The sequence below is a fragment of the Labrus bergylta genome, chromosome 5 (genome assembly GCF_963930695.1).
Source record: "Labrus bergylta chromosome 5, fLabBer1.1, whole genome shotgun sequence".
NCBI lineage: Eukaryota > Metazoa > Chordata > Actinopteri > Labriformes > Labridae > Labrus > Labrus bergylta.
Genome location: NC_089199.1, coordinates 29,225,233 through 29,251,854, shown reverse-complemented (window position 1 = coordinate 29,251,854; position 26,622 = coordinate 29,225,233). Strand labels below are relative to the sequence as shown.

General features: G+C 40.8%; 1 protein-coding gene across 3 annotated transcripts in view; it reads left to right on the top strand.

Annotated features, from left to right (window-relative positions):
- The window catches only part of fhit (fragile histidine triad diadenosine triphosphatase), a 294,062-nt gene that overhangs the window by 211,501 nt on the left and 55,939 nt on the right, over window positions 1–26,622 (top strand). For all 3 annotated transcript variants that reach the window (XM_029278395.2, XM_020639578.3, XM_065955376.1), the window contains one exon: window positions 23,887–24,032. In XM_029278395.2, the coding sequence (XP_029134228.1) occupies window positions 23,887–24,032 (146 nt within the window). The remainder of the gene's footprint in view (window positions 1–23,886; window positions 24,033–26,622) is intronic.

The following is a 26,622-nucleotide window of genomic DNA, read 5'->3' as shown; positions in this document are numbered from 1 at the left end:
CACTAAGCTGGTTAATGGATTTTGATTGACGTTTCTTTTTATTACCTTTTTTTTGTGCCTTGCTTTTCTTTTAAAACCCTGCCGTTCATTTAGAACACTTTAAAGTCTCCACAGTCATTTGAAACACTTTAACATTATTCTGTCTTCATTATGGCTCACAGTACAGCTGGTTCATGATGCCAACAGGTTATTAGCAGAGTCATAAGCCTAGAAATGTTAGGTTATTTGTCTACCTTCAGATCCAGATTTTAAAAGCTTTATTGGCATGAAAGTTTCAAGAAAAAAGTTTAAAGCCACTTTTTTACAATCAGTATTACATGGGGCTCTCTGGTAATATGGGAATTACCTCCCAATGTCAGTGTTTGGTGGGGCGCATTCACTCTAGATCAGTGGTTCTCAACTGGTAGGTCAGGACCCAGAGGTGGGTCGCGGGGCCATTTTTATGTGCCTGGAAAAAGACTTGTGTAAAGAAAGTCTCTGAAGTGCTTTTTAAACCTGTTTGTTTTGTTCAGTTTCTTGCGTCTGTCATGTTTTGTACCGACTGAGGTCCAAACTGCAGAATTTTTCAGAAAATAAATCTGATTGGTAAAAAAAATATCAGACATTTGGGTCGCTATGGTGGTGAATCCTGAGGCCGGACGAGTTGAGAACCACTGCTCTGGATCAGCCAAGTCTGTAGCTGACTGGATTTACAGAAATGTCTGATTGAAAAATGCAAGGCGCTGCATGAAGGTGCACCTGGCGATGCCTTTACGAGAACATACTGTTAACATCTGAAATGCTTTTGATTTGAGCCTGTTGGAAGATAGAACATGTTACCAGCCGCATGCTGCAAAACATGCCGTCAAATAAATCACTGTTGGACATCTCGTTCCTCTGACTGAGTTAAGTTTGTTATTTCTACGTGTGGGTCTCAAGACTGAGTTGTGAGATGAACCTGCTGAATTTGCCTTCTCAAAATGTCGTCAAAACGTTTGTTTACAATGTCCAATCGCGGCCTCCTTATTCCAGACAAACAGGGCAGAAAAAGCCTTTAAATAAAATGAGCATCTGGAATTTCTTAGTTTTACGATTCCAACTTGGCTCAGTTGGTAGAGTCTCTCAACCGGAAGGTCAGGGGTTCGATCCCCAGCTCCTGTAGCCACATGTCCGATGTGTCCTTTGGCAAGACGCTTAACCCCCGAATTGCTCCTACTGCTTCGTCGGCGGTGTATGAATGTGATGAGTTCCTTCTGATGGTCACTCTACGCAGCAACCTCTACCATCAGTGTATGAATGGGAAGGTGTGACTGTGGCTTAGTCTGAGTACTTAACATGACCACGACTGTCAATTATATTGAAGTGATAAACTGGTGTCCCTACTTGTCCTCACTAACATCAGTATGCTGACATGCTAGCTGCTGAGGAGGCACCATGATGTCTGCTGATTAAGATTTCTTGTGGTAGCAGCAGGAGCCGTTTTATCCGCGGTCGGATTCTCACATCTACAAACAGCACTTCCACTTGGGGAATACACACCGGGGGTTTGCGGAGGGAGAAGTGCAGCACCCAGTGAAGCCACCAGCAATCCAATTTTCCACTCTTTACGAGACGAGGCAACAAAAGGAGTTTGGAGGCTGTTTGGCAAATGGCCAGGCTCACAGAAGCTCTGAGCATCTTGTAATGAAAACAGTAATCATGGTTAATTAACGCTCCGTTCGCTCACAATGGCTGATTCTTGTCACTTGCTTAGTCATGAATCATTTAACAGCGAAAGCCACAGTAGTCACAGAACATTCCTCGTTTAGCGTCCCTTGGTTTTTCATCTTTTAATGTGCTTTGTTGAAATTAAATAACTATTGTCCGTGGGAAATTAAATGATGAAATGAAATCATGTTCAAATTCATTTTTTGCTGTAGAAGCAGAGGAGAGGTTTTCTGTCACTTCACCAACTACCGTGGTGCACGGAGAGTGAACGGCTTGAAGAGGTCACACAGCTCCAGAAACACTTGTTGGTATCTAAATCAACTTTTTAAAAACTTTATTAGACTGACGCGTATCGCCTCAGATGACCATTGTAGGAGAAATTTCTTCCAAAAACATGAAAATTGTATGGAAGCCCATTTCCGCCAGTTATAAAAATAAAAATGAAAACTTGGCTTTGTTTCGAAATGATGAGATAAGAAAGTCATAATAATGAGATAAAAAGTCAATCTCATTATCATTATTATGCCTATCTCATAATTTCGATAAATTATATGGTCAAAAAAGATTCTCAACAAAGCCAAATTTTCATTTTTATTTTTTTAACTGGTGGAAATGGGCTTCCATAGAATTGCTAGTCCTCGAAAGAAATACAAACAAGAAGTGATATGATTCAGGAAACCTTTTAAACGTGATCACGGAGAGAAAACATTCCCAATGGTTCTCTCCAGACATGGTTGGCTTGGTTCCACGATTCAAAATATTATTAAAAGGATTTCCTAATGGGGAAGTTTATCCCTGGAACCAGAGCCTCCAAAAAATGGACTTGAGCTTGTACATTGCTTTTCTAGTCTTCTGACAACTCAAAGCTCTTCGACACCGCAGGTCACACACATTCACACACTGATGGTGGAGGCTGCTATGTGAAGTGACAATCAGAAGTAACTAATCCCATTTATACACATTGAGGCGCTGCAGAGGGAGCAACTTGTGCCCAAGGAAACATTGGACATCTGGCCACAGGAGCTGGGGTTTAAACCCCTGACCTTCCGGTGTAGAGTTTCTACCACCTGAGCCACAGCCAACCCGGCAATGGGCAATCACTGGTGAAGTCCTTGATCTTCTTTTAGGCTTGTTTTCTAATTATTTTCCACCTTTCTTAAATTGAATGCATACTCTAATTTAGGACACTCTTCCCCCTGCTCTAAGTCTTTGTCCTAAACTTCACTAAACATATTCCAAACATTGTGGAGATTAAAATTGATATAGATTAGATCATCTGTCTCCCAAAATAAAAAAATCAGTGTAGTCTTTTAATGCAAAGCAGCTACGGCTAATTCCACGTTGTCCATCATCCCCGCTCCCTGTCCAGTGTCCCGTGTGTTGTTTCAAAACGGTAATGTGAATGGATCTCCACAGCCGCTTTGGAGAGCTGACCAAAATGACTCATCTTTCACACTGAAGGAGATTTATAGATTGTCATCTCAGCACTTTTTTTTTCCTCCACATACCAGCTCTATTCTATCCTTCATATCGGACCAGACAGCAGATGGGGGGGTGAAAACAAAAACACCAGGAGCTATTTTGTCATCCTTCACAACTGCCATCCTCGGGAACAAATAATGGCTTCAGGCGGGTTATCAAAGAGGAAACACAACCAGCCAAGGTGACTATTTTTGAGTTTGTAATGCTCCATGCCATATCAGAGGGGGGACAGTATTAAAGGGGCTCACATGCTGGTTGTTGTTTCTCAGGAACAAGCAGTTGCTGAAATGCATTCAGGCTACGCTTAGGGGGGGCATGTCAAACATGGGCTGCTGGAATCACTTCACAGAGCTCCATCCCACACTGCTCTGCTGTCACTCACATGAAGGAAAAATACAAATGTTACAAAAAAAAAAAAATGTTTTTCCATTTTGAAGTGAATAGACTTTGTCACCTGAACTACAACCAGGACAAATGTAACAAATCTGGAAACGTCGCAGCACTGTGTAAATCTTTTCTGTTTTTGAGAATGCTGTTTGTGTGTGGGAACATGCATCAACATGAGTATTTACCAAATCCACATCCACACATAAACACCTCAACATGTCAGAATCTCTTATTCTTTTGTCCTTCAATTGTCAAAAACATATTCTCACATCGGTAACACCTGACTGTCAGAGCAACAGTCTGTATTCTCTGTTTCCTTATTTCAGTCCCACCTCTTTACCGTCACTGCCACTTATATGTTTCCAGACCACTGAACTCGATTAGTTAGTTTTTTCTCTTTATGTGTTTGTGATGTCTGGATGCCTGATTTCATTATCCTCTATTACATTTCTTGTACAGCTTTGGAAATGTACAATGAGACAAGATGACATGTTATAGTTTATTCCTGGCAGAATGTATTCCATTAATTAATTTCTTTTTTTCACAAAGAGATAAATCTACCTCACAGATTTATCTTTGCGTAACATTTTGACAACTATTTTAGATGTAGTCTTAGTATCCTTGGCCCAACAAGCGTTTTAGTTTTTAACACATTTATTTCATTTTTGCCCTCCATAGTTTTAGTCGACAAAAGCTCCAAACCTTTCTGTCTTGTTTTAGTCAATATAAAGTCACATTTGAGTCATTACATGTAGACCAAACTGTTTGTTGCTCAATTAGCCAAATTGTCAAATGAATCTAATCCAAAAACCCTCACAGAGAAACATAGTACTGCACCGTCAATACTTTAACTTTAAACAGATGAAAATACTGACACACGTTTAATAAAGGACGTTTACTTGTTAAGTGTGGTAAGAGTACCTTTACTACTCCCATGTCTTTCACTTTATAACAGAAGAGCAACAGATTTAACCTTCAGACTGCTTTTATACATCTTTCAAAAAGGATGTCTTATCCTTGTAAGGTAACTTTTAAGTGGACCTTATAGTGGCTCGCTGCTCGTTAACACTCGTTATCATGTTCGCTCATGCACTGTCTGTGGCTCTGCTTCACACACACACACACACACACACACACACACACACACACACACACACACACACACGCACACACACACACATTGTATTTTGACGGACAAACTAAATGCCTATTTAGGGGGAAATAACAGACTTTGAATGTCAGACAGCCCACCGCGAACATTTGAGTCGTGTCTCATCTCGTTAACAAAAACTAAATATAAGTGTGGTCAGAGTTTTTATCATCAACAGCTGATCATTGTCTCGTCCTCATCATGGAGAAAAAAAAGGTTGTAGAAGAAAAATTGTGTCGTGTTTTTCATTCACAAAATGAACACTGAAGGCCATTCTTAATGTGCGGTTTGTGCAGAAATCTAAATAAATATCCAAAATGATGCTCATGGATTATTAAACAAAAGACAGTTACTCACACCTCGAGTTAATTAACTTAAAGCTCACATATTCTCCTCCTTTTCAACCAGTTTTAATAAGTCTCAGAGCTCCCCAGAACATGTGTGTGAAGTTTCTTGTTCTAAATCCACTCTGATCCTATATTTGATCATGTCTATAAACCCCTCTATTTCAGCCCTGCTCAGAACAGGCTGTTTCTGTGTCTGTAGCTTTAAATATGTAAATGAGCTGTGTCTGACCACGCCCCCTCTCTGGAAGGGCTTGGGTGTACTCGGGCTTTCTCGCTCCATGTCCTATTGTTTACGGTGAGAAGGCTGACTCAGAGGGCAGAACAAACACCTAGCTGTGGGAGTGTCACCCACCTGGGGGAGGGGTTACTGCCCTTTGTGATGTCATGAAGGGAAAATCGCCAAACGGCCTGTTTGGGCACACATTTTCTGAAAAGTGGAGCAGACAAAAGATGGAGAGGATGGACTTTTCTCATTATTGGGGGGTTTGTAGACAGACTAGGGACACATATCAGTGGTGAAGTGTATTTTGCATTATATTTTGTATACTGGTATACAGTGACAATAAAGGCTTAGAACCAGTTAGTGCTAATATTTCACGCTCTAATATAATATGTCATTTCGCATTGTACATTTCTAAATGTGTTCAAAAAGTCAAAATACAGAGTCCAAATGAAACAGCTTCTGGAAGTTGAAATGTATTATTTACTTTTCTCTCGGCCTGATCGACAGTCTTGTCTGTTTTGGCCACAGCAGTTTAAATCTCACTTTTACTTCCAGCTAAGAACTGTGTGTCTTTATCCGTGCTGTTTTTTTTTCCCTGACAGTATTTCTAGGTTGAAGATGTGAATGATAAAAAAAAAAAAAAAAAAAAAAAAAAAACTAAAATTCTGTGCTTTGTCCCTCTACGTGTCTGTGCTCCCATAGCGTTATTACACAATGTCTCCTCCTAGCCGAGGAGAAAGCTCCTCGCTCTTTGATGGTCACCAAGGCTGGTGCTGGGAACAAAGACACGGGAGCATTGTGGGGCTTTGTTGTTTCCTGACAAGGCTTATTGCTTTGACAAGTCTGTGTCTCTGAGGTCCAGGGCTTTCTGACTGCTTTAACCCTGTGATCCGGAAAAGCAGCTGTTCTTCTGGCTGACAGTCTCTGTACATCTCACATGAAGAGAGAGAGAGACAGAAAGAGAGAGAGAGAGACAAAAGAGGTGGGAGTCGAGTGGTGTGATGTCCTTATCTAAAAGCTCAGCATCCTTCTTGGAAGCATTTACCACAAATATTGATTCCCCCTACACCCCCCTCCCCCTTTTCCTCTCCCCTTCCCCATGCTTGACTCCTTTGTTTAATCATATCAGATTCAGAGGCCTGTTCAACATTGATAGAATTGATTGCCCGAGACAAAGCTGCCAATTTCTATCTGAGGCATTTTCTTTTTTAAATGCAATTCTGGTATGTTAGAGTCCTTGAGTTTAAATTGATCTGACAGAATCGATGTCCACTCGCGGACGAATCTGAGAGGAAAATGGAAAATGTTTTGATTAGCTCTGACTCGAGATTTTAGTCGCTTCAAAGTGACGGAATACTTAAAAATGACCCTTCATTATTCACTTTATTTATTTGATTTTCTTTACGCTGCCTGGCTGTTTGCCATGAAAAAGCAATTTAGAAACCCGTCTCTTTAAAGGACCATTTGTTTTTTTACCTCCCTGTCATTGACTTGATCCCTGGCAGACGGCTGTCCTTTGATTTATTTATTTTCTTATAAAGAGTTCATTCCACTGCGGAGATCTAAACATGCACAGTATAACTAAATGTCAATCTTATTTTGGTATTTGTGAATTAATTTAAATAAATATCCAAAAATATTAATTATGGATTAATGAACAAAATACAATTACTCACATCTAAGAAGGATTACCTGATCTAAATGTGTGTCTAATGTTCATAAGCACTGATTTTGTTTGCCGTGATATTTGGAGGATTAAGTAATGATATTGAAAAGCTATCGAGGTACATGTAGACTAAGCAGCGCTCGCCGTGGGGTAGGAGCATGTGCACGCATCCATCATTGGCTTGAGTTTCTAGGTGATTGAACTGGGAAAGTAGCTAGTTTTGGATGCACAATGTATCCGTCCCCTCTTTAGAAGAAAGCCCTGTCCTCTGTTTTTGCTGAGTAGAAGGAGACGAGTAGCAGAGAGAGGAGGGTGTGGGTTCAGGACATCTTCAGGGAACGACGGGATTTGGGGAAGTTACTGCTTGTCCAGGAGCTGCAGCTCTATAACAACTGCTTCACAAGCACCACATACATTTCTGCCATTTGACCACTGGTATGCCTAAACTGTTGGGAATATTTAATCAAACTAGAGCTTTCTATCCGATGTCCTTGTAGGCCTTTTGACTAGTAGAGCTCAGAAGAGTGGGACACCATTTGTTGAGATCTGTTTTCCGAAGCGTCAGTAAGCACTGTGCCCAAGTTGAAAAAATGTTAACATCCACACAGCACACGCATGGCTTGATGCAGCTCAGATATGTTCTCGCGCCATGCAACACAAAGACAATGAATGTGGTTGATAGCGGTACCCAGTGCCCACCACATCCTATCTGAAAGGCCCTAAACTTGACTAATCGGTCATACTGAGGATCTTGCTTATTGATCGGCGTTTGCACTGTAAGGCAAGCATATCAGTGGATGACCATGGAATTGTTCTTAAATCATTATAGCACTAAATATAAACAGATATACAGTATAAGAAAACAGTATAAATAGCATCCTTGTTTTGGAGATTGATTTTAATTGGTCGGAAGGTATATCTGATAGAAAATGAAAAATAAACCAACAAGGAGACATCTGTGTGTGATGTCATTGAATGCATGAGATGCTTCTAAAAACACCTTTACTATAACTCACTTTTGATGGGTGGGAAAGGAAGGCAATGTAATGTAAGGTTTTTTTTAGAATGGTTTGGACGGATAGAAAACTCAGTTATAGTGGAGTTTATTTGGTCTCATGTTAATCTTTTTTCTATGGAGAAGTGTATTATTAAAGCCCTTACACCCATCTTTGGTTTTCACAAAGCCCCAGTGTGATCTTGTTGAGATGGGGATTTGGAGAAGGGAGTTTTATTTGTTATCCCAGATGATTCCTGGGAGGTTTTGTCTCCCTTTCTCTGCTCTCTCCATCCTCACAGCGTAGGCCTGAGATGTGCTGAGATGTCAGTGTATCTCCCCGACTTTTTATTTTTCTCTGGGTTGTGGATTGGCTCAGGGTGGCTTAAGACTGTCTAATCCTGGCTGACAGTTAAGTAATTATTGTGGAGCCAGGCTTTGCCCAAGACACTGGGTATTGAATGAGAGCTGTGGTTGTTATTGACAGGAGACTGGGGAATTCTATTTTTAACAGTGTGAGCCAGCCTTTGGTAGCGTGAGAAACGGGACACTTCAGGCTTAGCCCACCGCAGCCAGTTTAAGATTTGGCCATTTGTAGCTGACTGGGTATTGTCATATTGGCTACAAGGTGGCTACTGTGAGCAGTAAAGAAAAAAAAAAAATCTTGACATATCCACACATCTCAACGTGTCTGGGAAAGTACATTTTACCAGAATAATGTGGATGACTTGGTATAGCAACCTGCTCACTGCCCATTATTCTGCCAATTACACCGCTAAATCCTAAAGAATATGGTGTCATATGAGGAGAAAATAGAGCCTAGTGTAAATCTGTACCCTTATTGATTTATAAATCAATGCTCACAGTTTATAATCTGTGCTGGCTGATTTGAAATCTCTGGGAACAGTTATGTAAACCATGGGAATGGATTTTAAATCTGTGGGCACAGTTACATAAACCATGGGAATGGATTTTAAATCTGTGGGCACGGTTACATAAACTATGGGAATGGATTTTAAATCTGTGGGCACGGTTACTTTAATTATAGGAACAGATTTTTAATATGTGGGCACAGTTAGGTAACTATGGGAATGGATTTTAAATCTTTGGGCACGGTTACATAAACTATGGGAATGGATTTTAAATCTGTGGGCATGGTTACATCAACTATGGGAATGGATTTTAAATCTGTGGGCACAGTTACATAAACTATGGGAATGGATTTTAAATCTGTGGGCACAGTTACATAAACTATGGGAATGGATTTTAAATCTGTGGGCACGGTTACATAAACTATGGGAATGGATTTTAAATCTGTGGGCACGGTTACTTTAATTATAGGAACAGATTTTTAATATGTGGGCACAGTTACATAACTATGACAACAGATTTGCAATCTGTGGGCATGGTTAAGTAAACTATGGAAATGGATTTCAAATCTGTGGGCACGGTTACGTAAACTATAGGAACAGATTTGTTATCTGAGGACAGATTTGTAAACTGTGGTCACAGATTTTTAAACCACTGGCACGGTTTTGTTATCACATTTTCTTCTTGGAAGCTTTGAAGAGAACATTTGTTTTGTCTGTTCTAAAAGTCGCGTAGTGAGCCTTTAAGGCTAAATTGGCTTTTGAATTAGGCCTACATATTTTACAGCTTTGACTTTGTAACATTTGATTTATTGTGCGCTTCACTCCAGAACCAACTTTAAAATCTGCCCATGAATCCCAATTAAATGGATTAACATGTCTGATGTGGTCACAGTGAAAATGGTCCATTCCTTCTGTAGTTCTCTACATCAGTGACTTCAACCTTTTCGAGTCATGACCCTCCTTGTCTTCTTCTTTCCTTGTCTTATTACCGCAGGAAAGGGGGGATGACGTTTCATGACTTTACCTTCTCTTCTGTCTGTTGATTCATATTAAGGGACATATTTCTCTTTGATCAGAACAGACATTTTTCTTAAACAGAGGAACTACTTTCGTTTGTGAGTTATATGGTTTGAAAAGTGCTTTAAGGTTAGTGTCAGCATTATTGAATCACAATACAGCATGTGATGGGAAATGGTTCAGAATGTACGATGGCTGTCCTTTAAACATGCATTCACATGTGTGATTAAATGGTCAAGGTTTTAACTGATGGAATTCTGAAATACAACTATTCTTCTATTTGAATGCAGATCACAGTCTCATATTCTACTTTAGAACCAGCCGCTATCGCTGCTCCCAGACCTGTGCTCTGCTCTGACTTTACTATTCCACACACTGTATATTCATCAAAAATTACAGGTCTTCATGTCTGTTTTATGGGCCAAATATGGAGTAGTGTGTGCATAATTTCAAGCACTGTGTCTCCCCCTAATGTGATTATTTATCCCCCGCTTTTGTCTGCATTTCAGGCATGGAGATATTTCAATCATAAATCATGGACACAGCGGAGCCCCCTGAATAATACGCCCTCCAACAGAGGGGCTGTGTATTTATAATGGGGACACATAACACCACGCTTGCTTGCCCTTGCGTTGGGTAAAGGTTCTCCCTCGATCATAGATCACGTATATGGCCATAGGCGCTCGGGAGCTAAACGGCTTTGCCTCCTTCTGCAGGCCATATTGTAGGTGGAGAAGTGTCAGTTTAGCCTGATTGATCGTATAGATGCAATTAGATTTTAAGATTAATTTTGTCTCTTGATGTGGGAAAGGCTGCCAGGTGCTGGGGGGTGGGGGGTGGGGGGGGAGTCATCTGCTTTGAAATGCGGAGGGGATATTTCCTGACTTGAGCTGAATTTATAGATCCTAAAATAAAGGTGTCATATCTCGTCAATGGATGTTCTCGCAGCTGTCAAGCGCTTCATTTTATCATATCTTCGTTTTTTGATTTTTTTTTGGGCTAATCACTGCCAATCAGCCTTGAAAACTATTCAACCCACAGGCAGAGAAATCTTATCTCCTCAGACAATGAAACCGGGATTTAAAAGAAAAAAAGTCTTGCACATCGACACAATGCCTGTCAAATCTCAATGGAGCGTATTGAAATGAAATTCACATTCTATTTTTCTTCCTCCTCACTCCTTTCCCCCACCCCCGTTGTTTTTGTGATGCCAGGAATGATGTATGTTTTAGACTCCGAGTGTTCAAGTGAGTAGACGTATTGTGAGCATGAGGAAGACTCCCGATGAGCGCGCGGCTTTGTTCTTCTGAAAGGAACATGATGGGGCGCACTTATTCTTCTCCCATTCTCTCTCTGTGCTGCCTGTCACTGATGACTTGTGGCTGCCAACTGAGTTCTTCCCCGAGCCTAACTTTTTCTTATTGGCAGGCGGCACACCTTTCTCATCACTTAAATGCCACTGTGCCGTGCATCCCATGCTGACTTTAACATTAGAACAACAGTCCGTGCTTTGCAGGGTGACTGTCTTCTTTCATTGAGCTTTGTGAATAAATCTGCATGTGGCAGCCTGAAAGAATAAGGCTCATATTTAAAGTATGGTTAGATGAACCGCAGGACGAGGAGGGGGTATCAAAAGAAATAAAAAAATGCTAATTTTTTTTTTGCAATTTCTGCCTTTATTTGAATGAATTCAGTGGAGAGAGACACACTCATATTGATACAAGCATTCTCTTGAGAGTGCCTGCCCTTTCACTATGGATTAAAGCCCAGCATGGGACTGATATTATAGTCCCACTACGCCCCACTTAAGATGGATTTCTGACCATTCAAGTTAAACATCAAGATCACTTTATTCTTCTTTTTTCCCCGTCATACATCAATTCAATCATTGTAAGCACTAGCTATGCAACAACTGGTGGTTACTGGGAGATTTGAGCATGAGTGCTCCTTCTCACAGCCGTAGGACATAGATGATGTGACTGCATTCGTCACACTATCGTCAAAGACAACACAATAGGGAATATCAATCCCCCTGACTGGGAGCTGTTGTCGGACGGAGCCAGATAATGGTTCATCGATGCCTTTTATTCTTGATCGTGATCATATCTGTCTGACTAATCGTGGCTAGGGATTGGAAGGACCGACTAGAATAACCCTCTCATCCTTCTTCATTGCTCGGTTGGCCAGGGTGATGAGTCCATCTCTGCATGACTTTATTCCTTAAGAAAAAGTGGCAATGAGCAAAACTAGGATTAGTATCTCAAAGAGGATGGAAAAAAAACAGGGTAAGTTCTCTGACAACAGTAACTTGGTGCTGCCTTTTTTTTTATTTTAAATGTTGATACATCCTCATTAAATCTTATGGAGAGACCAAACTGATGGTCAGAAAATAAAAACAAACCATAGGTTGACTGATCACTCACTTTTAAGTGTGTGCAAACACCATGTGCACATTCAAGTTTTATTTAAACAAATCGACGTTTAAACCAACAATAAGCCTTATTCCATTTAAGCAAACTAAAGTCCTTTAAAAAAAAAAAGGTTTCCCTAGTAAACACCACCTTTCCTTGTGCTGTTTATATTATTACAATCACCAAACAATTGATTTTGAGCATATCAGTGATCGGGAAGCAAATTACGCCTAACCATAAACTGTATTAAACATGGACGTGTCAGAGATGTCACTCATTGGCTTCTGAAGCTCACTTTTGAAGCCCAATGATGGCGGTTAGCCATATTTAAAATGCTGTCTCACACTAACTTTTGGCCAAAAATGTAAAGCCTGCTGGCTAAGAGCTATGATGAGTTGTCAGTCAGATCAGCCTTGCCCCTAATAACTGTTATCCTTTATTATATCAAAACAGATCATTTAGACAAGAATGCGTCCTCTGTACAGTGCCAATAGAAACATAAGCTATCCAGACAAAATTTAAAAACATTTAATTGGCCGTGTATGTGAATTAAGTCGCTTTTGAAGCCAGCATCAAGTGGACACTCAAGGAACTGCAGTTTTATGCACTCCCATGTGGTTGAAAACTGAAGTTTGCTGCTGGTGTCGTTGCTTCCTCAACAGGTCAGAATGGTTGATCATCCCTGTTATGTTCTCGGCTGTGGTTTATACCGAGGTTAAGAAGCTCTGGAACATTGCTTTCCCCACTTCCTAGACCAGTTGAACTGCAGTGATCGTCTTTCTTTAGTTGGATGCTTACCACTGGTAATTTGCACACATAAAACCCCAACAAATGATCACACCCCTGTCCCAGCTTACCTCCATTTACTCACTGATCTACTTGACCCTTTGGCAACATTTGCAGCTAGCCTAGCATTGGAGCAGCATCGCCCTTCTTTTCCCGTTTGCATCTTTAATTCAGGACGCCTTGGCGAAGTAAGGGGTGCAAAATCCCTGCCTCGTACAGACTGTGTAAAAGTGACTTCTTCTAACAAAAACAGAAGCAGCAAAACGGCATTAATTTGAAGCAGGACTTGTTCATCAGTTGTCATGAATTCTGAGTGTTTGCACTCAATAAAGCATTGAATTTAAAGTGGAATGGATTTGCATTCCTTCTACTTTTGGACGGTTTTAATTATGTGCCTGGTCAATTACTATTATTTCCATATTTTTCATATTTGGGAGGACGTGACCCCATCTCCAAAGCTATGATTAGATGATTGTGTCTCTAATTGGGGGAATGAGCTGTCAGTGAGCGAAACATCCGACCTATTTAAGGAGAAGAAAAAGGCAGAGACGGGAGCATTAATTCAGAGGATTTACAACCAGACTATACGCTTAGGTTCCTTTAGTTTTTAATTTAAAATAATTAAATGTCAAACTAGGCTGTGTCTTGATTGGTCCTTACGTCTTCAAACGAAAACAGGATGACAGCAAAGATGACCACTCAAGATGAATGATTACAAACATCAATAAAGAAATGAAAACCTGGAGAAAGAAAATAACTTGAATTTGATTTAGTTGAATATTAATGTAATATCACTTTGTCCTGCCACTTGAGTTTCTCCTCACAGCACAACTCATATAGTTTATGAGGAATTTAAATAAATCCTGAAGACGTTGCACACCTTCTGTTCAGAAACTGAGTCATCCTAACTCTGAGCTCCTTTGTTTATCCTGCCAACAGTGAGAGGAAAAAAAAAAAAAAAAAAAACCTCAGGCTGACACTAAGATATGAAGCTATTCCATCACATACAGAAATGTCCCATCACGAGCCCTCGCTCAAAGTTAATATGCTTGCCCATTTACTCCTGCAGAGAGAGAGAGAGAGAGAGAGAGAGAGAGAGAGAGAGAGAGAGAGAGAGAGAGAGAGAGGTTGAACTGGCTGAAGAGGTCAGTGTCCCATCAGCAGGGAGGGGGCACAGCAAGAACAGCCTGGGAACAAAAGCCGGCTGAAGAGGGGGTATTAAGCCTTGGGATGCTCATCTCTTGTTCGTTTGTTTTTTTATTCCCACAGATTTAAAAAGATCAGTTTAGTTTAGTGATGTGGAGCACAATTCAGCCTGTTCACAGTTGGAGAATTCTTCTGATCCTTGCTCATTCAACACAACCATCAGGAGCCCCATGATATCTACTGAACTAAATGATAAAGTGACCTTACTATCTGATCAGACATTAAGGAAACATGCTATGTTGAAGTGCTGACTTCTCTGACAACAATGCAGCAGCCAGTATGTCCTCCTTCTAACTTTAGATTCTGCTCCTGAATGCTCTGGATTTGTTTGGACCAGACACTGTTATTCATTTTACAATATTTTCAAACTACATTTTGTCAAATCTTCACGTTCTGTTTGTTGCTGTTTTGGACTTTGGGAACTCAAAGAAAGGCCATTTATTAAAGCGAAAGTGGAGATCCTGAGGGAACCATGAATCGCCACAGTGACTCCTTGTACAATCTTGGCCATTGGTTGTTGATATTAAACGCTCTGAACCGACGCCAAACATTTCATTGATCCCTTAATCTCTTTCATTCAAGCTTAATTTCTTTCCCTACCTTTTTTTTTTTTGAAACCCAGCAACACACACAGCCACAAATACACACAGAGTGTGCTCAGTGTCACACACCACAGCTCTTAATTAGGTGTTTTTACTGCGTGCTGACAGGGCTGATGGAGCTCTGGGCTGGGGGCTGAGGTGGGGGGGGGGGGTGATGGCTTCATGCATGTGAAAACAAAGCCTCAAAAAGTCCTCTATCACTGATGTCGAGCCAACATTACTGTGGTGGCACTGAATGCCAAGTTGGTTCCATTTAGGACAAATACTGATTCTTGTTTTTCTCCGGCTTCTTAGTTTGAGTAAATGCCTCATAATTGAGGTTTCAATATTTTATGAAAAGTAAATCATCAGCTCACCCAAATATTCCATAAAATGCTTCAATTAAAGCTTGTGCAAAAGGCAGTTAAGGTAGGAAATGTAACGACTTTGCATTTTCTTTTTCCTTCCACTCTCATGCACACAATACAAACAAATCCCTGATGTATTGTCATGACTTCACGGGAAGCCCTTTGATATTTATTGTGTGTAGACGGATGCCCATGTCAGTCGCTGTGTGTCATTTTCCAGGGCATGATTGGGTGATAGGGGACATTTCAGGCCAACTGTAATCGGGCAGAAAGAGCCAATTGTTGCAGCAGCGGTGATGGATCCCTTTGTTTTGGCCAGCCAGGATTTGGAGCTGCCAAGGGAAAAGGGCATTTTGATTCATTTGAGGGCCTGCTGCCTTCATCACAGCCTCTTATACTGGGAGTGTGTGTGTGAGGGACACAGTGGGAGAGAGACAGAGGGAGTGTGTGTGAGTGAGTTTTATCATTCTCTTAATTCTTATTTATCGTAACAGAGAGTCTCTTCTTAGGCAGAGAATGGCCTTGGAGTGTTTAAGTTTTCTTCCAGTGACACAAAAGGAAATAAAGCATTTTGCCTCGAGATGCCATATTTCCAGCTGCGTTCCCAAATCAGCCCACCCCGACTTCATGCAGAAATTTAAATCGGGGTCTGGCAGGAAAAATTCCAGCTTAAGTGGGTGAAGAAAATGTGCCAGTTGTGGCTCAGTTGGTAGAGTCGGTCGTCTCTCAGCAAAAAGGTCAAGGGGTTCGTATGGCGTTTGAATAGAAACTTCTGCCGTCAGTGTGTGAATGTGTAGGTGTGACATGTGGTGTAAAAGTGCTTTGAGTAGTCAGAAGACTAGAAAAGGGCTATACAAGCTCAAGTCCCTTTACCTTTTACACATGTAGCTGACTCTGAAAATTTCAGGACATTTTTAGGGGTTTTATACAGGTGTCAAAACAGCATTTGAAATATCATTAAGTTACACATAAAGGTATATATATATATATATATATATATATATATATAAGAGAGTACTGTATAATGTATAAAGCTGTATAATGTATTCTATGTCTCTAAACAAAAGTTTTAAAAGTCTGGGGAAATCATTCTGATGATGTCATTGTGAGGTAATGCTTCGTTAAAAACGGTATGTGGATTTTAAAAAGTGAATTTGTTACCTATCCTCTATGTAAAGTCTGACAGAAAACATTATTTTTGAAATTGCATTGTGGGAATTGTAGGAATACTTTTTTTTTTTTTTTTTTACTTTGTATATATAGACTTATCAAAGATGTTCATCAGTGACTGGATGTTGTTTCATTCTAACATCTAACCTAAGTAAATTAAAGGAAAACACCGACAGCATTTCATCAGCCAATAGAAACCTTCCGTGATGAATGGTCTTAAAGCTTCAAGGCAACCAACGATGTTCAGCTGGTTTTGTGTTAAGATCAAATTTGACCTCTTTTGTTGTAATGCTTGATGTCCTTTTCAACAAGCAGTAAAGGTCAATGACGTCATTGTCTGACCTGCTCACCATGCTTTTAACTCCACCTTAAAAATACATATTAAACCAATCTATAAAGATCCCATGGGATATAGCTAATGGTATAGTTTGGAGAGTATTAGTCCATCTGGGGATTCAGTAAAAAAGTAACACTGAGAAAGACAAAAAATAGTAAAAAGTAAAGAAACCACTTGAGCCACTGTTGGTGTTTTTCAAAGGACTGGCAGCCTGTTAGAGCTCACATTGGCAATTGCACAGTGTGGTTTCTCAGAATTTCATTGCAAGGGCTGAGTATTGTGGGGGGGGGAAAAATCTTTCAGGTCCAATTATATGACTGGTTCAGATGAGTTTTATTCAGTGCACTGAGGGAAGAGAAGTTCACAACAAAGACGGCAGAATTCTCTCCAAACAGACCGAACAATAGGTGTGGGCCAGGCTAAGCTTCTTTTTTTTTTCTCAGACTGCAAAAAGAGACAATAAAACCTCCATCAACCGATGTCTGTGTCAATGCCAGGGGGGCATCTTAGAGACCCGACTCACCATACAGGTCATGTTTGCTTCTCAAGGCCTGTACAGTGGACTATGCAGAGAGTGGAAAGGACATTTCTGTCATAACTTTGATGGTGAACTTTAAAAGAAGTTAAAGAGCAATAATGGAGCTCTTTTTCTAAAACCTTGCGGCTAAAAAGACGATAAACTGATAAAAGAAAACCAGGGGAACACGCACCGTAATACATACTGAATACACCTTAATCATACATTTAAAATCAGATTGTGTATAAATGCAAATGAGTGCTTCGTCGACAGAAGTGCACATCCATTTTACAACACTAGTTTTCTAATACAGTAGGCCATCAACAGCAACACTCCCACCTGGAGCACCTTTATCCCGCATGTGGCCGTTATGAAGTCTACCTCATTTGGTAATTTTCCAGTGTGAGCAGCCCACAGAATAAAACTATATTAGCATTAGTATGTAGTGTGAAATTGGTGTGATACAGATTGGACTGAGTGGAGGAGGAAGGTCACAGAGAGGGGTATTTCAGGCTCAGGTGAAGTCATTGTGGTGGTGTAAAATCCTCAGAGTGGCATTGGGAATGGAGATGGCAATTGGGGTTTGGATGTGTGTGTGTGGGGGGGGGGGGGGAGGTAGGGGGTGGGATGTCGAGGGGCACAGGGACAGATGTTTTCCCTCAAAGAAATGATTGCATTTGCAATGTAAAACCAATCTGCGATGCCTTGTTCTTATTACATGCACCACGACCCCGGGAGTGAATCAGACGAAAGCAGTCAAATAACTGTTGTGACAGATAATAATGGGATATGAGCAGATGGTTTTCTCACTATATGGAAATGCTCGGGCTCTTCAATCTCATCCTTCAAACCCCCCGACTGGAGCAGCCGGCCGGAGACAGAGAGGGAAGAGGCTGTTCAGGAGCTGGAGATGAGATTGGCCCGGGCAGAGACATATGGAAAGCTCTCTCCTCTTTTACCCACACAATGGTTGTGGGGATGATATCATCCTTCCCCAGGCACGCTAATGACCCAGGCCATTTGGGATCCCCTGAAAAAATGGTGGCTGTGCATGGATACATGCTGAAAGGTGCTTGGCATGCTGTGAAAGGAGTGAGGGATTGGCAGCTTGTGAAAAGTTTCCAGAGTTTATTAGCCTCAGATGATTATTAGAGAGGCAGCCTGGTGTATAGTTTACTTCCTGATTAGGTTTGGTGCTGCAGCCCGGGGTGGCTAAAGCTTTTCTGAAGTAGTGCAGCTGTGATTGACGTCCAGTGCCAATGTTTTATGACAGTTTAGGAACAAGTCTTCATGTTATGACCCGACTCAGGAGGCCACAACAAAAAGGGACTCAACACCATGTTGGATGTTTTAAGAATTCTTTATCTTTACACCCAAACTATTCTTTATCAAACCAATCAGGAGAGGGTCAGAACAGAGAGAGAGTATTAGTGATACTGCAGGAGAGAGTATTAGTGATACTGCAGGAGCTAAAGTAACTTCAGTACACTGGACCCAGAGGCCAGTACTACCAGAGAGTTACACATCTCTCACTCCATTCCATCTGCAGAGTCCCCCTGCACCTTTAAGAAAAAGCTAAAGACCCAGCTCTTTCATGAATACCTACTAACTTAATGATGATGGTCTCCATATTATTGATGATGATGATGGTAATGACGATGGTTTTTGTTTGATAACGACGACTTATAAGATGGTTTCTATACTGATTAGAGCTCTCAAGAACTGCCCTCAATGTTGTGCTTTGCCTCTGGTCACTTCCTGTCAGCACCTGTGTGTCCAATCAGACTCAAAGCTGATCGTTTGCTAAGTGAATTGTAGGTTGAATTATTTGGCATAACCAATGTGATAAGTGAAAACAGGGTTGCTATAAGTGCTTTCACATGAAAGGGGGGGGGGGGGAGGGGGGGTATTGGCAACACATGACCAATTATTAAAAGGACAAGTCTGCCGTCAGGAGATCGTCATAGTTCACAAACTCAGAGTATGTTAGCCATGTTGCCATTTTGTTTTCTGGAGCCAGACCATATTTGAGAGAGTGTGAATATGCACAACTTATCCTCTAAACTGGATGAACCCCATCCCTGAAGCTTAAGTCTTCCATCATCTATAAGGATCAAAATCCTACTTAGACAAATAATGTTGTCCAGAGAATAATGCAAAATGTATTGGCAGAGGAAAAGAGTTAAATTGTAAATTGTAAAAAGTCATGTTACCCGTAAATTTAACGCCAGCGCCGCACAGTTTGGGGCCATTCGCTGCCACTCTAGACAATTCTCCTATTTCCAGAGCACGCATCACTGTCCATCTCTGGAGCATGCATCAAACTGAAAACAGGTTAGATCAACTAGGACAGGAAGTCAGACAAGGACACACAGAGAGCATCCTGTCAATTTCAAAATAAAAGACGATAGAAAGACTCCTGATCATATATTACATCACTTTATCAACAAAATATCAAATCTCTTTATGTCCCACATGTTCTTGTAGTTCTCCTGTGAACCTGTATGTACAGCTGCTCATGGCTTCACTCGTTCTCCAGAAACTGACCCAGTCAGAGCAAAACCCTAGTCCTGACAGAATGCAGCAGGCATGGACTAAAGGTGCGTTTAAGAGTCCCATATAAGACAGAAACAGAAAACTGAGTTATAAATGTGGCAGAGGGTTGGGCTCCGTCATTCATTTCAGCAGCAAAGAAACATCATCCCCGCCACTTGTTGTCCCAAAGTTCTCTTTTTAACAAAAATAGTATTTTCTTTCAATAGTTATCTTCATGACATTTCACTGAGCCTTCTCAAGGTGCTTCTATTCCATCACTGACTCTCACTTCTGCACATATTTTCTAAGAACACACCCACAGTCCAAGTAAACCAGGGAAGGGGTTATGACCTGTTAGCCAATGAGAGGTTGAGGTCAATCAAAAACACATTTTAACCGTAGTTCAAAATGGATTTTACATTTTTGTAATTGAGGGGTCGCAGGTTTTGAGCTATTGATTTGAAGAAATTGAATGAGCTTGTGATGAGAACTCTCAAAATGTTGTGACATCGTGGACTAATCGATAAATGGAATCATCTGCGAAGGTTTCCTCTGTGTACGGTTTTGCAAAAAGCCATAGAAACAAAGTTTATGCCCGTACTCGCCATTCACGCGTCAAACAGGCCGTACAGTAGGGGGATAAGTTGTCGAGGTTAATGGGTTTGTTGTGAGACATAATTCATCCAGCGACACAAAGTAAACAAGCTTTGTCTGCGTCTCGGCGCTCTCCAGCCTCGGCCCTGCATCATCTTTCATGTGGGCAAGCTCCATCACCGCGGCGAGCGCAGAGGGAAGAAAGATATCAGCTCGTGTGACATCTGATTTCATTTCAGCGCCGCGTACATACACAAGCACACACACACACGTGCACACACACACACACACACACACACACACACACACACACAGAAACAAAAGCAAAGCGACCATTTGTGCCTCTGCTTGTGGCTCTTGAGATGAATGGATCCCAGACGAGGCCACTGTGGCATGAAATGCTGAGATGTAATCATCTTCTCACAACAGGATGCTGCTTCATGAGAGGGGAATGAACTTCAATGTCTCTTTCACTTCTTTTATTGCCGGCTGCCTTGAGGTTTTTCTCTTTACCAACCCTGCTTTTTAACTTTGTCCCCCGTGCCTTTGATTTTGTGAAGGAAATCAAAGTAATTGAAAATTTTGACTGATTCAAAGATCCACCACTTTCTTAGACTGAAATCCTCTGGCGTGTAAACATGAGTTCAGACCTTTTCTCGTGTTGTTGTTTTTTTAGATATTAAGGCTTTTCAAGTTTTTGCTTTGCTTTTATGAATAAACATTAGACAAATAGATATACTGTGACCATTAGCCCCTCGGTATAGACCTAAAAAACTTGACAAAAGAATGAGAATCATGGTTTTTGTTCATTGATAGTTCAGGGAAGTCAGTCGAAATGGAGTTGAAGTATTGCAGATATGTCAATGTAAAGAGGTAACGTTTGTCTTTTGTTGTTTTCTATCTGTTGGTTGTCTTGAAACAAGTAAAGCAAAATCAGTTGTTTGATTTTTCATTTTTTGTTTCTGACATAAATCGATTGGTTTAAGCGAGAACACAGAACAAAGTTCCAACTTATCCTTCCAAACCAAATTCTATCAAACATGAGCCGTCATACCACTAACCTCCAGGACCGTCCACTGGTTGCCTAGAGATAGTCCCACCATAGTCGTGCAACGTCGAGCTTCCCACCACAACATCAAAATGGAAAATGTTAGATTCTGTCTTAAACGTGTTGTTAAACGTTGCTGGGTAGCAGATTGAGTTGTCTATGATCAGAGCACAGGTCGGCAAGTTTTTGAGGGCGAGTACCAATAAGTAAGTCTCAAGCCCAGCGGCTGTGGCTCAGTGGTAGAGTTGGTCGTCTCTCAACCAGAAGGTCGGGGGTTTGATCCCCAGAATCTGCAGCCACATGTCCGATGTGTCGTTGGGCAAGACACTTAACCCCAAGTTCCTCCCGCTGCAAGAGTTTGAGTACAACACTGTATAATCACACTGTGTCCCAACTGACAGAATATAATCTACTGTACATGAACAGTGTGTGTGTGTGTGTTTGTGTGTGTGTGTGTGTGTGTTCAGCTCATCTCTGTATTTACACAGGTAGTTGAACACTAATGTTTCTGCTCACTAGCAAAGGAAAGACAAGGCAGCTTTATTTATATAGCACACTGCAAACAAAGAGGCAATACAAAGTGCTTTATATGAACAAATGAACAGAAGCACATTCTCAGCATTTTAGTGTTTTCTGTTTCACCACAGTATGTGAGTTTGTTTTCTTATGCTGCTTCACCTTCATTTACACTTCAACCTTTTATATCTGTTTTCTAGATCTGGTTCAGTTTGTTAAAGGATATATTAGTTGTGCATTAGTTGAACCTTCGTTCCTGTTACTTTTTTTATTCTATTGTTACTTTCCTCCTCTAGTGAGAGCGACAGTCATCATTTAGCATCATATTGTTCATTAAAGGTGACATATTCTCCTCCTTTTCAACCAGTTTAAATAAGTCTCAGAGCTCCTCAAAACATGTCTGTGAAGTTTCTTGTTCTAAATCCACTCTGATCCTGTATTTTTACAGTGAGAAGGCAGACTCAGAGCGCACAAAATGTCACCTAGCTGTCACCTACTTCGGGGAGGGGTTACTGCCCTTTGTGATGTCATTAAGGTAAAAATCTGCAAACGGCCTGTTTGAGCACACATTTTCTGAAAAGTGGAACAGGCAAAAGACAGAGAGGATGGACTTTTGTCATCATAGGGGGGTTTGTAGACAGACAAAGGACACATGAGTGTTTGAAAACCACATGATATGTGACCTTTAATGTCTGGAAAGTATTTTTTAATGTCTTTTTTTTTTTGTTTAACTCCATCTCCATTGTTGCCCATTGGAGATGAAGTTTGTCCTTTCACCACTTTTCTCTTGTTCTATTATTTCCGGAGAACTACTTCTCACTTCCCCCCTCTAAGACGGAGTTATTGATCAAACGACCCGTGACAGAAAGCAACATGTTCCTGAAGCCTTCTGGTTATTTGCCCTGCGGCTGCAGCCATCATGCCACTCATCAAACTATGTCTTACTTCTGTCACTGAGCTTTGATTACTTTTCTGTGTGCAATCACTCCGACGCGGGATGAGAGCTTTCCTTTGCAATATGTTCCCCTGACCTTTATGACTTAAATGAAATGGATCATTTTTCTACACGTCTTTGCTCACACTTGATGAACTGTGAGCTTAAAAAACCAGAACACACTGTGCTTTCACATCTTAAACATATTTCTGAAACATAAACAGATGTAACTTTGTTGTTACCCTGAAGTGTCCTCCAGGGAAATCATTAGCACAGATATATAATCACTGTGGTTTTTTATGCATGACCAAATTCCTGCAGAACCTTTTTCACCTTTTCCAGCTTCAGTGAAACATTTTTTTCATCACTTAATCGAAATGTCAGCATGCTCGGGAATGGTTAGTTTGTGCACTTCATGTACAGAGGCTGTTAGTTCTCAAAGTGGGCGTCCTAGGACAGAGCTTGGAGGACTATGCCTCCTCTCTTGGGATGCGCAAACTAACCGCTAGGCTACCGGCGCCCCTGTTTGTTCTGTTTTTAAAGGAAGTTTAGCAAGGACTCAAAGAAAGACTGAAGAGCTTTGCAAAGTGACTTCCTGAAGGTGGTTGATTGTCAGTGGACCGTCCAGCAGTAGTGCTTACTCCTTCATTAGATGGAGGGTGTCTTCTTCACAGCCTTGGTGTAACGCCGTTGTTAATGTACTTTAAGGCGTTTGGACTTTAAGATTGATCAGCTTGTAGGAGCTTGTTTTTCACATGTGAAGTGTTAAAAGTTCTGTTGGTAATCTTTTTAAAGGTGTTTATTCTTAGTTACTTCTTCTCTTCCCTGGGTTTTATTTTATTGTTTTTATTCCCTTTAACAAATTAAATGGAGATTAATACGTTGTTACCCTCTCTGGTGGGGGCGGGGCCTGATTGCACTCTATCCCTTTAGAGACATACAGATACATACATTTAAGAACCTCTCTTTTTCTATGTATAAAATATAAGTAAACTCTAATATTTGAAAGGCTACTTGAATGTGTCTGCAGCACAGGTTTCCTTAACATGCACTGTTCAGATGTGTTGGTTTGTCCTCTGAGACCGGTGGAGCGCTTCCGGGACCTTCAGCCTGACGAGGTGGCCGATTTATTCAGCACCACTCAGAGAGTCGCCGACCTGGTGGAGAAGCACTTCAACGCCACTTCGCTCACCATCGCCATCCAGGTAAAGCATCTTTTGTTATTGTTTTTACTGAGAGCCCCCTGGTGGCGGAAGTTACATAATGCCCCTTTAAAAAGTCTACAAAATAGAAAAAACGTACAATTTTAAAGTCTCAATAGATTGTTTATTTCACATCACAGAAAATACAATTTCTTAGATCTCCATAAAAGTCAAAATGACTTGAAAAGATAGAAACTTTGCTCTGCAGAGGCCGGTTGGAACTTTCAATATGGATCAGCTCTGCTGTCTTATGACCCCCCCCCCCCCACCACCACCACCACCATAGTTTATTGGAGGAACAGATCTGACTGTGACAGCCAGACAGGCTCTCGTCTCAGACTCAATGGCCTATTCTGCATAACTGGTGATATATATGCTAATATCGAAATAGCACCTAGCTCCCTGTCAGAGAGAATAGTTTCACAGGTTAGGAGAGAGAAAAAGAAAAAGCGGAGGAACAGAGCAAGCAGAGAGTCATCTTTACGTTGGATATCATTTTCTGTGACTGCGGAGGTGATGAGAAGTGATAATCGGAGATTAGTTTTGACAGCTCCCGGGTTACAGCTAACACATTAAAGGAGAGCTCTCTGCAGGAGGGGGCAACTGCCACTGCTGTGACAAATAATAATATCACACAAATCAACCTCACTGGAGGATTGGTGGTGAAAAATAGATTTTGGGGATGGTGACACGAATGCTCTATTTTCCTCTGAAGAAGAACAATGGAGTTTATTATATGTTTGAAGAAAACCGTTCATACACTCTCGGAGCTGATGTTTGATGTGTGTCAGAGGCCAGAAATCACCTTTTTAGAACTAATATCAGATCTCAATTAACCAAGTCTGATTGGAGTCAAGTGTAAAAATGATTCATTTGTAACAGAAGATGGTAGACAAAGACCTGATGCAGATCGAACATGCAACATTTATTTCTTTTTATCGATAATTCTCTCAATATAAATGATCTCCGATTCAGTTTTCACAGCTGTGTTTGCAATCAAGGTGGGTGGGGAGGGAAGCCTGTAAAAAGAAAGAGAAAAATGTAAAATCACTTTTTTTTTTTAAAGCAATGTTTTTCTAAATGATTTCATCAATCAGTCATGAGGCTGATGGATGTCGGCACAAGGTTCAGCGCGACCTGACAGTTTATAAGAACCGTGCGACCTCTCACCAGATACTTATCACGCTTCAATATAACCACCACTTTAGGCCCCGCAGTCCACTCAGCATTTGTCCGCACTGGTCGTGCTCTTTTGGCTGCTTGCATGAAGCATTTGTGCACTGAGAAGAAGAGTGCTGCATCCGTCCCGTCTCTATGACAACAGTCTGTTGACGTCAGCCGCTGTATGACGGATGAGGATGTGGGTACAAGAAACACAATCTGTATAGGTGGAAAAAACACGAGGTAATATCATTACATTTGGAAAAGAGTGCCAGTGACGTCAACAGCGCTTTTCTGAAAAGTTGAAAGATTTTTAATTGGAGGCACTCTGAGCGGTCGCACTCAGAAAAAAGGAGCAGAGCACTCAGGAAAAAAAGGTGCTGGGACCATGCTTTTTTCCTCCAGGTGTTCCAGCTGCTGCTGCTGGTAACACTCTCTGCTCATTGACAACAAGTGGAAAAAGAAGCTGGTGGACACAGGGCCTAATGCACTTCAACATGACCACGCTTTTAAGAACAGCGATGAAGTCCATTTCTCCACAAAAAAAAACCTGACACAAAATGTCCAGGAGTTCCTTCTTCAATTAAAACCATGTATACTTGGTGCACATTGCCAGGCTCCAAGTCTTTTAGAAAAAAAAAAAAGATCCAGTTAGATTTATCAAAACTAATTTAAAAGCTTTACAGTGAATAGTGTTGTGAAAAGTCATTCCACAATTCTATATCTGAATTCATCATCTGAATAAGAAGTACAACATTTCATTAACACCTCAGGATAAAAGAAGTCAGTCTGGTGGGTGTCAGAGGGGAGGAACAGCAGCTTAGTGTGAACAAGAAGAGGTCCAGAATAAAGAGAAGATGATCATTATAAATATTTCTGCATCTGTGTAGGATCATCATGAAGCCATTCTTTCCAAACATTTGGGTCCCGACCTGAAATGTGGATTCATAATCAAAAACATATTGTGTATTCAAATATATTAAACAGTGGGCCTTAATAGAAACTCATGGAGTCTCTGTCTGTCTGTAAACCAGGAAGCAGGAATGTCAGCTATAGCCTTTCTTCCTCAGTTCACAATAATGTTCATGCAGAAGTCTAAAATGAATTTTAACTTGCAACGCAGTAGAAGAAGTCTTACATGATAGAAAAAAAGAATAATTTTAGCAAAAAGCTGCGTGTGTTTTGGATGTCTGGGGTCGTCAAAGTGGGGACACCATGGTTGGTAACCACTGGCCTAAGTCTTAGTGAATTATTTCATTTTTGAAGGTTTTTTTTTCTTTTAAGTGTTTGAAAATATAATTAGTCATCTTTCCTCTCTATTTCAAGAAAAGTGAGAAGGAAACAAAATGGTCATAAGAAATAAAATAAGCATTTTTTCCTTTCGAAATCTTAATTTAATTATCTTTTTTCTCTTTGTACCTTTTCTTTAGAT